General features: G+C 38.4%; 2 protein-coding genes across 2 annotated transcripts in view; both read right to left on the bottom strand.

The window, feature by feature from the left end:
* ly75 (lymphocyte antigen 75) overlaps window positions 1-7222 on the bottom strand; it is a 45363-nt gene extending 38141 nt beyond the window's left edge. The window contains 5 exon segments of the mRNA XM_037545322.1: window positions 5479-5512; window positions 5514-5612; window positions 5614-5675; window positions 5678-5848; window positions 6982-7222. Coding sequence (XP_037401219.1) covers window positions 5479-5512; window positions 5514-5612; window positions 5614-5675; window positions 5678-5848; window positions 6982-7084 — 469 coding nt within the window. The 5' untranslated portion in view covers window positions 7085-7222.
* Window positions 7223-8731: 1509 nt separating this feature from the next.
* Window positions 8732-14909, bottom strand: part of pla2r1 (phospholipase A2 receptor 1) — a 41620-nt gene continuing 35442 nt past the window's right edge. The window contains 5 exon segments of the mRNA XM_017716656.2: window positions 8732-11173; window positions 12253-12288; window positions 13239-13415; window positions 14421-14543; window positions 14690-14821. Coding sequence (XP_017572145.2) covers window positions 10953-11173; window positions 12253-12288; window positions 13239-13415; window positions 14421-14543; window positions 14690-14821 — 689 coding nt within the window. The 3' untranslated portion in view covers window positions 8732-10952.

The raw sequence follows: 14909 nt of genomic DNA, 5'->3' as shown, positions 1-14909 counted from the left end.
ATGTGGTGACTAAGCCTGTAGTGAAAGATCCCTTTTATACCCAATCAAGATATATATATAGATAAAAGGTGTTATCGTGCCTCTTTCTTTAACTGGAAAGTTCAAAACAGTTTTGGATCATTTCAAATTTTCCCAGTCTTTCCCAGTCCCAACTTTTTTGGAATGTGTTGCAGGCATCAAATTTGGAAATAGCCGATATTTACAAAAATCAATAACGTTAATATGGTAAAACATTAAACATTCTTTCTTTATTGTGGTTTTTCAAATAAACACCTATAACGACAGTTCACAGAACACTGCTTTCCATTTTATTTGCATTTTACTACTGTCTCAACTTTTTTGGAATTGTACAAACTCAATCACCACACCAGTTAACACTGTGCAGCACCATATATTCTTGTAGAATAAAACAAAAAATAAAGTAAAATCAGGAACTATGTGGAAACAAAAACAGTAAAGAGAGTTTGAAGAATAGAGCTTGTGTGAAGATGAAATTATGTGTGAAGGAGAGAGCAACGGTGTTTATAGGCATTTTATAATTTTAAAACTTCAGAAAATCACATTTGACCAGTAATTCTTTCAGTTTGCATGCATGTAGGTCATCAGATAATGGGGTCTACATGAGTCAGGCAATAATCATGTTGCAAGAAGTTACACACATATTGCAAAATTCAAACTTCATACTGCAGCTTTTATAAATTAAACAGTCACTTTACTGATAAATATGAATATACATAATCTAGAAGAAGAAGAATATTAAAATTTGTCTTTTCTATGTACAACCTCAATTCCAATGAAGTTGGGATGTTGTGTAAAACAGAAATAAAAACAGAATACGATGATTTGCAAATCCTTTTCAACCTATATTCAACTGAATACTCTACAAAGACAAGATATTTAATGTTCAAACAGATAAACTTTATTGTTTTTTGCAAATATTCACTCATTTTGAATTTGATGCCTGCAACATGTTCCAAAGAAGTTGGGACAGGGGCGTGTTTACCACTGTGTTACATCACCTTTCCTTTTAACAACACTCAATAAGCGTTTGGGAACTGAGGACACTAATTGTTGAAGCTTTGTAGGTGGAATTCTCTCTCATTCTTGCTTGATGTACAACTTCAGTTGCTCAACAGTCCGGGGTCTCCTCTGTCATATTTTGCGCTTTATAATATGCCACACATTTTCAATGGGAGACAGGTCTGGACTGCAGGCAGGCCAGTCTAGTACCCGCCACTCTTTTACTAAGCCACGCTGTTGTAACACGTGCAGAATGTGGCTTGGCAATGTCTTGCTGAAATAAGCAGGGGACGTCCCTGAAAAAGACGTTGCTTGGATGCAGCATATGTTGCTCCAAAACCTGTATGTACCTTTCAGCATTAATGGTGCCTTCACAGATGTGCAGGTTACCCATGCCATGGGCACTAACCACCCCACACCATCAGAGATGCTGGCTTTTGAACTTTGCACTGATAACAATCCGGACAGTCCTTTTCCTCTTTGGCCTGGAGGACACGACGTCCATGATTTCCAAAAACAATTTGAAATGTTGGACTCGTCAGACCACAGGACACTTTTTCCACTTTGCGTCAGTCCATCTCAGATGAGCTCGGGCCCCAGAGAAGCCGGCGGCGTTTCTGGGTGTTGTTGATATCTGGCTTTTTGCTTTGGCATGGCAGAGTTTTAACCCAATCATGACACTCACCTGTTTCCAATTAACCTCTTCTCCTGTGGAATGTTCCAAACAGGCATTTTTTTGAGCATCCTCAACTTTCTCAGTCTTTTGTTGCCCCTCTGTCCCCAACTTACTTGGAACGTGTTGTAGCAAATTCAAAATGAGTGAATATTTGCAAAAACAATAAAGTTTATCTGTTTTGAACATTAAATATGTTGTCTTTGTAGTGTATTCATTTCAATATAGGTTGAAAAGTGATTTGCCAAATCATCGTATTCTGTTTCTATTTCTGTTTTACCACAACGTCCCAACTTTATTGGAATTGGGGTTGTAGTAGTTGCAGTTGGTTTTAGTATCACTCCAAAAATGTTTTTTTTTGCACTGCTTGCTGTTTCCAGGAGAAAAAAAAAATCAAATCAATTTGAAAAATCAAAACACTTGAACAATCAGACCCCAAAATCTGATAATGGTCACATTATTTATGTGCATATAAACACAGTCCATACAAAGGAGAGAGTGTGTGGAGCAGAAAGAGAGATAGAAAGAAAAAGAGAGTGAAGGAGACAGCAGCTACACGTCACGTGAGATTATTGGTAGTGGCAAATCGGCCTCAAAGTCAGGCATTACAGAAAGTTAACATTTACAAATAGGTTTCCTGTTGCCGAGACACTTCCAGTTTTGAGATAAAGTTTTGATCTAAAACATTTTTTTAATATACATTCAGGGAGGACAGTTACATGTTTTGTAATTACATGTTTTGTCAATTTTCTTAGTGAAAAACTGTATATAACATACCATATTAAAATGTCATAACTTTTGCACAAAGCATTTAAGATATTTCCCTGATATTTTAAATTCTGGAAATTAATAGTATTTGTCAATTAAAAATGTACATAGGTGTATTCTCTGTAGAGCACGTATTAACTTATTTTCACTTACAAAATTCAATAACATATGTAACTAGTTGTAAAGCAAAACAATATCCAGTGCAAACATATTTTTTCAGATTTTTCACTCTTTTATCATTAGCAATATTACATATGAAAAATCAGGAGACATATGTAGGTTCATTGGTCATTCTGAATAACAAATACCATTCCGGTAAGTTTATCTTCGTCTTCATTTACACCTGAATGACTGAACTGTGCAGAATTTATGAACAGCTGGAATTCCCCTTTAAACCCATTATTTTGGCTTCATTCAGTTATAAACAAAACAAATATAAATTATGCAAATTATAAAACTGTTCTTACCAACTAAAAAATCCCTGTTAGATCAATCCAAAAACTGGATCTTTCTAAACAACAACATACCACAGAAAACTTTACTGTAAAACTGTCCCCACACAGCAAACACGCCCAAACTTTCTGAGAAGAACGAAGCAAGGCCTACGCAAATGAAACCAAAGTAGATTAATCATGAACAGCCCTTAAGTCTATGATTGGTTTTATAAGGAAGAAAGCATTGTGGGATAAAAGGAATTCCACATAAACTCTGCTATAAACTAGCAAAAGTACATTTGCTTTGTATAGAATTAGAGGTATAACAAATAAAACTAGACATCTAAGAATCACACCTTTCACAACATACAAAAGCGCTATAATTTGGGCCTAGACAGACAGACAGACAGACAGAACAGACACTTATGAGACTGTTTCTGCAACTATGGCCACTTAATACTGTAGTTCCTGGCAGTGGATTTTTGGATATTTATTTTATTCACTAACATTTTATTAATGTCACAACAGATTTTCACATACTAAAGCCAGGATTACATGGAATTTGTTATTGTAATTTGGGAAGTACAAGAGTGTGGGAGCAACCTAGAGCATAATTTATGTTATTCTGGGGTAAAGCAGCATGTGCTTCTAGCCACATTACCACATTTTCTAGCTACAGTCTCTGCAAAACTTCAAGAGCAATTCCATCAGTTTTAAAAAGTGTGGAAAAAATGTGAGTTTTTTTCAGTTACTGAGCTGTATGTATAAATCACAAAACCCAATGTTTTTATTACACAGCGTTACAACCAAGCCATCTTAAGTAAACGAAGGCAAATGTCTTTTAGCTCCATATGTTCACACAGATAAAGAAACAATGAAAACAAGAAACATCTGAAAACAGGAATTTCTTCTACTTTAATAGTATGTTTTGGATGTTTATTTCAGTTTTAAAGAAATATTTGAAATTGCCATTAACAGTTGGTAAAGCTGCACTTATTAACAATGTTCCATATTTACATTTATGGCACTTGGCTGACGCTCTTATCCAGAGTGACTTACAATTTGATCATTTTACACAGGTAGGCCAAGGTGGTGTTAGGAGTCTTGCCCAAGGACCCTTATTGGTATAGTGTAGGGTGCTTGCCCTGGTTGGGGATTGAACCCCAGTGTACAGCGTAGAAGGCAAAGGTGTTAACCACTACACTACACCAATATTTTAATGATGTTTTTTTTTATTTGCCATCCTACACTGGATAAATTTGTCATTGTTTGACACACAGTCCTGTGTCAGTTTTCATATATAATGTGTGTCTGTGTGTGTGTGTGTGTGTGTGTGTCCAGTGTGTTGTATCAGCTGAGCTCTCTCTCTGTCTTAGAAAATATAGGTAGACAATATATAATGCAGTAATGGTTGTAAATTTGTATTTGTTTCCTACAAACATTCAACACATTCAACGTTAATTCAACACAATTCTAATTCATCAGACTCTAATTCATAACCCTCTGCTTGTTACAATTAACTCCACCCATGGGGTAAACTGTAAAAACTGCACTTGATTTTCAGTGGAAAATGTACATGAATGGTAGGTGCTAGAAACAAAGGTCAAGAGATTGTTTGTAGCAGAGATGTATATGTTGATTGTATAAAACAGGATAATTCCAGGATAATTAAGCAAATAACAAAATGTTGTTAGGTTGTACCCTGCTCTCCCCTATTTTTGGAGTCAAAACACCAGTTATATCCAGATCCCAGTGGCATACAAATGCACAAAATGTTACTCTGTGATGTTATTGAATGACAAAATCTAAATTTTGCTCCGAAACTGCACTGGAGAGTAAATGTCATATTACATTTTGATATTTTCTGTACATCCTTACTGTAGTGTTTATAACTACTGTATTTTGAATTTGATTAAATTTTTAAATTTGACTTTTCCATATATCGCTGCTGTTGGAACAAAAGTTCGTAACTCCATTTTTTTTTTATTGTTGTTCAGTTTTGACATCATTTTAAAATACCCATAGTCCTATATATTGTGTGCAAATGATGAATGGACAATAGAAATGACCTAAAACTACTTAGAAAAATTCTGGTTTCTCTGATTTACATTAAAGTAGACTATGTTTGATAGCCATCTCCTGTAAAGTTACAATTTGGAGATACAAGGCTTTGACCCGACAGCCAAAGCTGCCTATTTGCCAAAGCTGGCTTAATAAGCCAATGCTGTTAGCCATTTATGCTCAAACAACCCTCAATAACTATGTTATCCGTCTATTACTCAAGAAAATGTCTTGACTGCAACACCTTCGCTAACAACTCAAGAGTGTTAAAAACAAATTAAATTCAGATTAAATTCACTGTAAAGACCCCCTAATGTGTACTGCAGCCTCTGACAAATATAATATAATATATATAATATATATATATAAAATTTGGACAGCCAAAAGTCCCTTTAGCAATAATGGGTATATTTTTCTGTTTCTTACTATAATAGACCAGCTGCAGTTTGAAATCAAGTTTACTCAAGTACATGTGGTAGCCCGATGCACAAGCCTGTATCCATACAGTTTAAAGTCTCTTACCCCGATACGGCTGCTGGCAGATGTTTTCAGATGTATCCTCCCCTGATCCAGGTATCTGATGAGTCTCTTTTGGTAGATACAGTGCCGTTGGCAGAGGCGCTCAGCTTCATCTGATAGACAGTGTAAATGTATCCCCTCAAAGCAGTGCCATTCCATCATGGGCTGTGCAGAACAGCTGGTAAGGGACAGCGTTTTGGTGGAACATCCATGGCCAAACAAGCAGACAAACCCGTGTGGAAGAGCCGGTGGCCTGAGCCCCACTTCCACAAGTGGGCCAGCTCTGTCGAACAGTCCCCTAGCATTAGAGAGTTCTGCTGGGCCTGGAAACACTTGCCTGTGCCCTCATGCTGGATGGTAAAAGTGTCATCGCCTGTGGCACAACAGAGACAGATATGAGTGCACCACACATGAAGGTTCTAGATACTTCTCAGTAGACTGCAAGAGAGCTCCATGTATACAGTTTCCTCACTTTTAGCACTTTGAGAGGGCAGATTCATGATCAGACTCTCTCTCAGAGCACAAGCTCATCAGCCAGAGAATGATCATTATCAAAAGACTAAACTACTTCTAAAATATCAGCAAATGAGTAACACATGTAAGGAAAGGTCTCATAAAAGGTCCCTCATGGAGCTTGACACATGTGCTGAATACCTCAAAGTGAAGTGCTACACAGTTAACACACAGAATTTCTTTGTGCGTGCAGGAACCTCCTCATGAACTCCTTCATTTTGAAACAAGGGGAACAGTTTAGTTTTGGTGAGAATTACAGGCCTCTAACGTTTTGGGTTTAGACCCAGGACCTTTCTGAACACGGTTTAAGAAAGAGGAAGGAGAACTGAGGGATTATTTAATTTTTCCTGAGGCTTACCATGCTATTGTACAGCAGATTACTGAAGTAAAAAGTGATCCGAGTCTCACTCTGCAACATCTCGAAAAAGCCGGAAAAAAAACACAACACGCCCTATAAATAATGCAACGCAACATCAGTTAGACACGCAGATATTTAAGGTCTGTTTTTATCGCCATGCTTAACACTGCAGGCTCCATTTCGCACGTTTTAGCCATCTGGTGTCCAAACACTCGCGCGCAAGTCACGATCATAATAATAGCACACAAACTTTAGGGAGTTTCTACCCTTTACGAAGAAATGAAACTCAAATGGCGCAGAGAGCTGCCAGGGCTTCTAAAGTCGGGTTACGACACTGTTGTTGCTGTACTTCCAACGTTAACCGAACCGGATTCAGAGTTTAACGAGCTCTGGAGACGTCGCGTGAACCGGCTAGCCAACGTTAGCCGTCTATTAAAAAAGATGAAATTAGGGGATTTGTTTATTTCGACCCAACTAGTGTTCCACCCGTGGGGAAACAGGGAACACTAGGCGACTTCTTCCAGAGATTTAATCAGTTAGGAGACCTTCGTAAAAGGCTCGGAGAACGAAAACAACAACACAAAAATGATCAGAAACAGTGTCAAAACCAGGGTACAGCAGGAATGCAACCTTACCAGTGACTATCGTCGACGCATAACTTCCTAAGGTGAACAGTGGTTGTCTCCCAAAAGCAGGCACAACAACGTGCAGGAACACAGTCTTTTCAATCCAATCCATGACTTCAAAACAAAATAAGTCTGGCTTAAGTCATTCGTCTTCTCAAACTACCAGAATATTTAACGTTACAGCAATAACGCCCGTCACTCAGCCGGACACCTCGAGCATTCCCCTCACAATGACTTGCAGCTCCTGAACCATTTTCTGTTTCTGTTATAGCTCTCCCGAATGGATCTATGTGATTGGTCAAATGTCAAAAAGGCCACGCCCCAATATGTCGATTATTCTGGGCCCAGAGTGGAAGTTATTGACTGGCATGGGAACAATGCACGACTCTCAGCCCGTTAAAACATGCACCATGTCACACGATCGATTGTTAAGTACTGCATATGTTTTTAAAAGTTTGTAGACATCTGCTCGTTCTGGGGAAATCAAGGCCATAAAAGGGAACCCTCCTCCCTTTCCTGCAGTAACTTATCTGGAAACGTTTGGTACTAGACGTTGTGATATTGCTATGAAGATTTGAAAGCATTCTTGGCCCCTTTACTGCAGTAAAGACTCTGCTTATCTGGGAAAGCTTTGTACTAGATGTTGGGACATTGCCTGTGAGGATTTGATAGTATTCAGCCTGGGGTTTTGAATACCAAATACCATCGCTGGACATAGAGTAGTCCACCAACCAAACATATCCAGCTGTCAGCCAGAAACCGGCCACTGACGACGGACTTGAGGTCGAGTAACACAGGCTGTGCTGCAATATACGGGCTATCATAAACACACTATGGATTCACACATCACTCTATCAGAGTGCACTCTATCACGAACACACCACATAAACCTATATCTTATCCTACCTCTAATTAATGTGCAATATCTGCTGCTGATAGACTGGTACAAGTGCAATACATACACAAGTTCTGTGCAATATCGTTAATCTTAACTGTGCAATATCTAACATTTCTGTGCAATATCCAGCCATTACCTGCTCAGAAATGTGTATTTTTTTAAATAAAATTTTTTTCTGCTAACAGACGCCTTGTTTATTTATTTATTTCTATAGTATCTCTTATATTTTGTATGATGCACATCTTTGTCTACTTACTGCTCTTTATCTGTCTACTGTATATTCTGCTGTAACAATACAAATTTCCCCCAGTGGGATAATAAAAGTCTATATTATCTTATCTTATCTATCGTCAATTTAACCTTATGTGGTAGACCAACAAGATGGGAGTGTCTAACAGAATGGATAGGAAGTTTGCACCGTGTTTAGAACATCCAGTAACACTGCTGTGTGCTGTGACTTCCTCTCAACACCACTAACATGCCACAACAGTATCAGTGTCACTGCAGCGCTAAGAATGCGACGGTACCTGACTACTGTTTGATGGGGTAATAAATTATGCAGAGATACTGATGGCCTGCAATATGTAGCTGTAGAACTAGAAAGTGCAGTGAATGGACCTGATCAAATGAACAAATGACTTCATACACAATCATCCTACCCAAATCATTCAGACAGCACAACATGAAAAAAGGAAATGTGCGCAGCTGATGTCAACCACAGCTTCACTCAACATTGCAGAATGGTTTTAGATCCATCTTCTGTAACTTGCCAACCAGAAAGAAAATTCCCACTCCCTCTTGGCTGGAATTTCTGCATTACGACTCATTTGCTGAGTATGCAAAGAAACAGAATCAGGGCAGAATGACGCACATTTCCTTTATTTCAACAGACAGAGAATAAGACATTGATCACAAAAGTGCTTGATCAAATATAAAAAAATGATGCACAAACTACCTGTTTAATACAAATGAGTCCCCTGCACATACTTGCACATGGTGTAAAAATACATGAATAACAAATGTGAATGTTTCCCATTCAAGATATCATCATATTGGTGTTCAGAACCTGTCACCTCTTTATAAATGGAAATGGCAAAAGGCTTACAGTGGGGTCCAAAAGGTGACAAGTTTGGCTACATTCTACTCACAGAGGCTTTTTCCACAAATTTGAGTGGAGTGCACACTGACATTAAAGCTAAAGGAATAAAGGGTGTGCTCTTTTACGCTTGGCTAGGTTAGCTTCAATGAGCTAATCAGCTAGCCATACGTATAGCTATATAATACAAAGCTTTTGTGAATACGTCCTTTGCCAGGCTATGAACTTGGTGTAGAGTTGTGATGTAGAGCCTTACTTTGTTGTTTTTAGCTGTGTAGCCTTTTAGCATGCTAACTAGCCTGCTAGCAGGGGAAACTGTTGAAGTTATATAAGCAGTCATGTATAAGTTATTTAGTTTACAACCTAATGTCTAATAAAGCAGATGTTACAGTTTTAAATGTTTTAGAAAGCAATCCCTTCAGCATCTTTCACTTGAGCTAATAAAGTAATGGCAATAGACCTTAAAATGGTGCTGGGGATTCACCTGAAGGGAAAGTGTCCACACCAAGTGAACGAGGGCATGTAAAAACTGGCACTGAAATAGGCGGTAAAAAATTCCAAAACTGATTCAAAGATGCTACTTTTATCTCAAAACACCTTATGCTGCTAATATCATGTGAGGCAAAATGTTGTGTTAAATTAGAAAAGAATGCAAAGTAGAAGCATTTTCACTAGTAGGCTCAGACTTTTGGACCCAACTGTACATTGTAAACTGTGACTTACAATACTGTACAGATATTTCATACCAAATGGCAGGCAAAAATAAGTCACTCTCTTAATACAAAAGAACATCCAAGCAGAAAAATGTTGAGGCTTGAGTCTGTTAACACTTTCAATATAGGCAGTGCATGTACTGTATGAAATGAGAATTATGACTGTTGTGTGTTGTAGGCCAACACAAGATTGCGGAAAAGACACAATGTGGTTTCCCCTGCGTGTCTTGGCACAGAGACATCACTCAAGGCGAAACTGAAATTGAGCATGTGAACAAAACACATCATTCTATCTTTTCTGCCTATACAAATTAACTTCAGAAAGTTAATCTCAGCACAGCTGATCTATTACTCTTTCCTTCACAGATTAAATGTATTTCTATAAGGCCTCAGTGGTTATATACACATTCTCAATTACAAACCCAATGATTCCGGTGCACCCCACCCAGAGCCAAACAGATCAATGAACATAATATAACCACAGGTAATAATAGTTATACCCCTCAATATCTGCACTACTGCTTAATGTAAACAGCGCTGTTTTGTGCAGCAGCGTTTTGTAATTTGGAACTCATTGGAGTGTAGGGCATGAGGGCTAAAGTTGGATTTGGACAGCATCCATGGCCTTTATTCCACTTATGCTAAAACAGGGTGCAGGGGGGTGAAGGGAGATAAAGTGCTTGTCAAAGAACAAACATGCAATTCCACAATATTATTTCCAATAAACCAGGATTCAGAGTTGAAGAAGAAAAAGGAGGCTCACTGAAAGAGTGTACAAATACTGACAAGCAAGGCTGTGTTGTCTGTCCAAAGTTTAAAGCTATGATAGGCCATGTTTTCCTGAAGGATTCGTTGTTTATTGTTCTAACCCCAGCTAGAGAAACTTCCTGCCAGACAAGCCTTGTGAGGAAAAGGCCTTCTGAAGGCCACAAGGCATTGTGTGACTGATCTACAGATGAACAAAGGACTTCAAAGATGCATAAAAATCCTTTGCTAATTTCATCAACATACAATGTTCCCTGTCTTATCAGTCTGATAGATGTGTCTACAAAAATGTCCCTGATATTGTAAAAACAAGAAAATAATTACTGTTATTTAGGACATCCCTTTCTTACTTTCTTATTTATGATACTTCATAACACCTATATGTGCATAATCCCAGATTGAGCACAGAAAAGAGGACCACACAGATTCCATTTAGATATAAGATTCATCAAGTTGGGCCTTTCTGCAATATCCCCAACTAAACTTGCACACACATGCACACATACTCTCAGTAGTCCCCTGTTTGTGTCTCCAGGTCTGTGAGAAGAACATTTCCATCAGAGTCTGTGGCCTGAGAACTGCTCTGTCTGTAGTATGCGCTGCCGAGCGACGGAAGTCTATGGAAGCGCAAAGTGTTTCTTTTATACATGATCCAGAGACCACCAGCCAGCACTGCGAAGAACAATATGGCCACCAAGACCGCTGCCGGGACAATTCCGTGGTGCAAAACTGCAAGAGAAGGATGGTAAGGCAGAATATTTTAGTAATAGTCTTGCACACAATGTATTTAATGATTAATTATTCTGTTCATCGTTTTTCACTTTAGTGGTTGGTTCCATGCACACCAAAAAATAAGAATGATGTTTTGTTTTCTGTGTATCTATCTAAAGTCCTGCACAAATGTCAGAGACCCTCCGTAGTTCTTTTTGTCTAATTTCAGTTTTTCAGAAGAAAAAAAAACATGCAGGGTTTGGCTGCACTTTCTGCTTCTCACAGTCCAAGTAATCCCAAAAACATTCAGTGATGTCTGAAGTAGCAGGTCCATTGTTCTGAGAACAATAGAAGAGTTTTTTGTCAGCCACACATTCTTTCAGATCCATAGCATTGAGCTGTCTTCTCACAGTTAGACAGAAACACTTGAGGATTTTTTTTTCTTCTTTAGTGAGAGTGAAGCCCTCAAGATGAGGGCTTTAAATACTGTTCATCTGACAGTGACAGTTTTGGTTGTCTTCCAGGTCTTATATGGTTCTTAGGAGTCAAATTTTCTATGTATTTTTAATGATTTTAAACTCCAGTTTTGGAAACTCCAGTCTTTTCCACATAGATCATCTTACAATAAATATTTCCCCAAAAACTTGCTTTTAATGGCTATTTTGATTGTAAATGAAATAAAAGAAGGTTGGTCTCTTGTGGTCTGTTGCACTGTACCCTCTCTCTCTCTCTCTCTGTTTATCTGACTGACTTTTCCATTCAACATCATACATACATGCACACGATAAGATCAATAAGAAGTCTGACTAAAAATTCCCCTTACATCACTAAGTTGCTAACAATCTATGATGGTACCCAAAAATATGGCCTTGCTCTTGGATCACTTTTTATGGCTCAACTTCAATAAAGGGAATAATTACCAGTAGCAGAGTGATTTAAAAACACTGTTATGCATAATGAGCTAAATCTAGTCCTAGTCTGGAATCTGTGACAAAGCAAAAGCCACCTGTTCCACAAGCTATTCCTCTCGCCAGCACACTCCCAACAAGCAGATGGAGTGATGCCACAAGAGAGTCCAAATTAAAGAAAGTTCTTACCATTTACTGGCTCTACCTTCACCTCTTGGACGGCCTCTGTTATACAACACACAAAAGATGATATGGCTTCAGTCATGCATTTAAAAAGTGATTCAAAAGAAAAAAAAACAAGGAAAATCTAGGATAGGAGCAGAAGAAATCTATTAGAAATCTTTTGAATTTAGTTGTCTTGCACAAAATAACTCTTGGATCCTTAAAATAATCAGCCTGATTGTGCAGATACACCAAAAGTTAAAATCAGCACCAAAACACCACCTCTTGCCTTGGATACATGTGAACATTTCTTTGTAAGAGGAAAAGTTAACTATATTTTGGATGACTGGGGAAATGCAATAACCCTCTCCAAGTCGCACTACTACTTTTGACTCCTGAAAACCCTTTTCTTTACAGAACATTTCCCTCCTTCTTCTACCTTGCAGTGCAGAAGTTTTTGGAGAGGTTATTGTGAAGCAACATTGACCTTGCACAAGATGCTATAAAATAACACATTATTATTATTATAATTTTTATTATTATTATTATTATTAGTAGTATTTCACATTTTAGAAGTTTGTCATTGGCATTCAGGTATGTTTGTAGCTCTGCTCCAGTGTATATAATACTCTCCTCCACAAACATACATAAATACATACATGCATGCATGCATGCATGCATAAGTAAGTAAATAAATAAATAAAAAACACAAATCTACAGTAGGTGACATATGGCTTGAAATGTACACTCTAAACCAATCTATGGTCCTTAAGACAAAACAGACCAATTAAGTTTATATCACTGAGCTGGAGTTTTCAATATCATCTTGTTAGAATCACCTTAATTAGTAGAGAGAGTATTCATTGCTATACTCATTCTACCATGTAAGAATTACCTTTGTGCTAAGATGCTTTTGGAAAACCCAGCACAGATAGTGGCCAAATTTTAACATGCAGGTTAAGCACTGCATTTTCATGACTATTCAAAGAATGCGACCCATCCCTAGTGTGTACCTGAGCGGGTTTTGCAGATGAAGCCCATCCTGTCTCCGCAGTTGGCCAGGAGCCACTCAGCGTCTGATACCCGCATCGACACACACGTGTCCGACCTCAGTATATTCCTGTCCGGTGCCTTAAAACGCCAGTTTGTATAGCTTAGTGCAGAGCCATCCACCCAGGATAATGCATCATCTGCATAAGGCACAAGATACTACACTGATTTCCTGTTTATCTGTCAGAGAATGTCACAGCTTTACATAATATCACAAATATTCTATGGATAAATAAGAGCTTAAAGGGATAGTTTGGCAAAAAAAATTATCCAATTTACACAAATCCCCCTCCTTCAAATATCTATTCTAATTAATGAGTTCAGGTGTTTCGACCACACCCATTGCTAACAGGTGTATGAAATAAGCACATTGCTATGCAATTGTTTTAGGTTTTTCAGGGTTTGGACCCCTTAGTTCCAGTGAAGCATAATGCTGCAGCATACAGACATTTTAGATTATTCAATGCTTCCAATTTTGGGGGGAAGTTTGGGGAAGACCTTTTACTATTCCAGCATGACTGTGCCCCTGTACACAAAGTGAGGATGAAGACATTCTTGACAAGTAGGGAGGAACTCCATGGGCTTGTGCAGATCCCTTAACTCAACCCCGGGCCAGGCCTTCTCATCCAACATCAGTGCCTGACCTGAAAAAATTGTCTTTTGATTGAATGGGCACAAGTTCCCACAGACACACTCCAAAATCTTTTGGAAAGCCATAGAGGCTGTTATACCTGCAAAGGGGACTCCAAATCCATATAAATGTCCATGGTTTTGCAATGGGATGTCCAATTAGCTCATTTAAGTGTAATGGTACTTGTGGCCATATAATCTATGTTGAATAGCTAAAAAAAATAATAGTGGCCCCTTGAATACTGAATTTGTCAGGTTTACCTTAGGTTACTTAGGTTACTAACACAGTTTGGGGTAAGTGTGTGATGGTTTAGGTATGCAGCTTGCACAGTGCTAACTGGCAGAGCTTCAATTACTTGCTAGCTACGTCAATTGTTGTAGGGCAAACGGAAAGAATCCAACAACCTTGACTATCTTTGGGGTGAAGGGAAAATTTTGTAAATTTGAAATCGATTCCTCAGTGAACAGAACAACATATTTTTGGGGAAAACAAGTGCATAAAAGGTTGCTCATACTGTCTGTGTTGTAGTAAATGCCCAACCAGACAGTCTGAAAGACATTGTAATAGTTCTTCATCTGCTCCAAGAAGAAGTGGTTCTCCTCCTCGTCCCGGATTGTCAAAACATCAGATGAATTCTCTTGAAAATACAGAGGTAATAGAAAATTAACAGAGTCCACAAATTGTGAATCCACCTCAAATCTAGTTGTAGTAAAGCAGCAACTCCCTATAACAGCCACTGGGGGAACAATTGTAAAGACTTCCAATAGGCCAGCGATGCCCTACCTTTTTTCCTGCAGTGTTCTCTGGCGTCCTCTAGTGGCATTGTCAGGAGAACAGAGTCAAAATTGTAGCAGCTCCCACGAAACTTCACCCATGTTTTTGGGCACAACACATCGTAGACGAAGGCATTGCTTTCTAAGGGAAGAACAGGGAATATGGCAGAAGGTGTTCAGCATGGCCTAAAGATTTCCAAAACAATTAACAGGATTTAATATATGTTTGT

The sequence above is a fragment of the Pygocentrus nattereri genome, chromosome 15 (assembly GCF_015220715.1).
Source record: "Pygocentrus nattereri isolate fPygNat1 chromosome 15, fPygNat1.pri, whole genome shotgun sequence".
Taxonomy (NCBI): Eukaryota; Metazoa; Chordata; class Actinopteri; order Characiformes; family Serrasalmidae; genus Pygocentrus; species Pygocentrus nattereri.
Note: the sequence above shows the minus strand (reverse complement) of the source record. Positions and strands in the feature narration are given on the sequence as shown.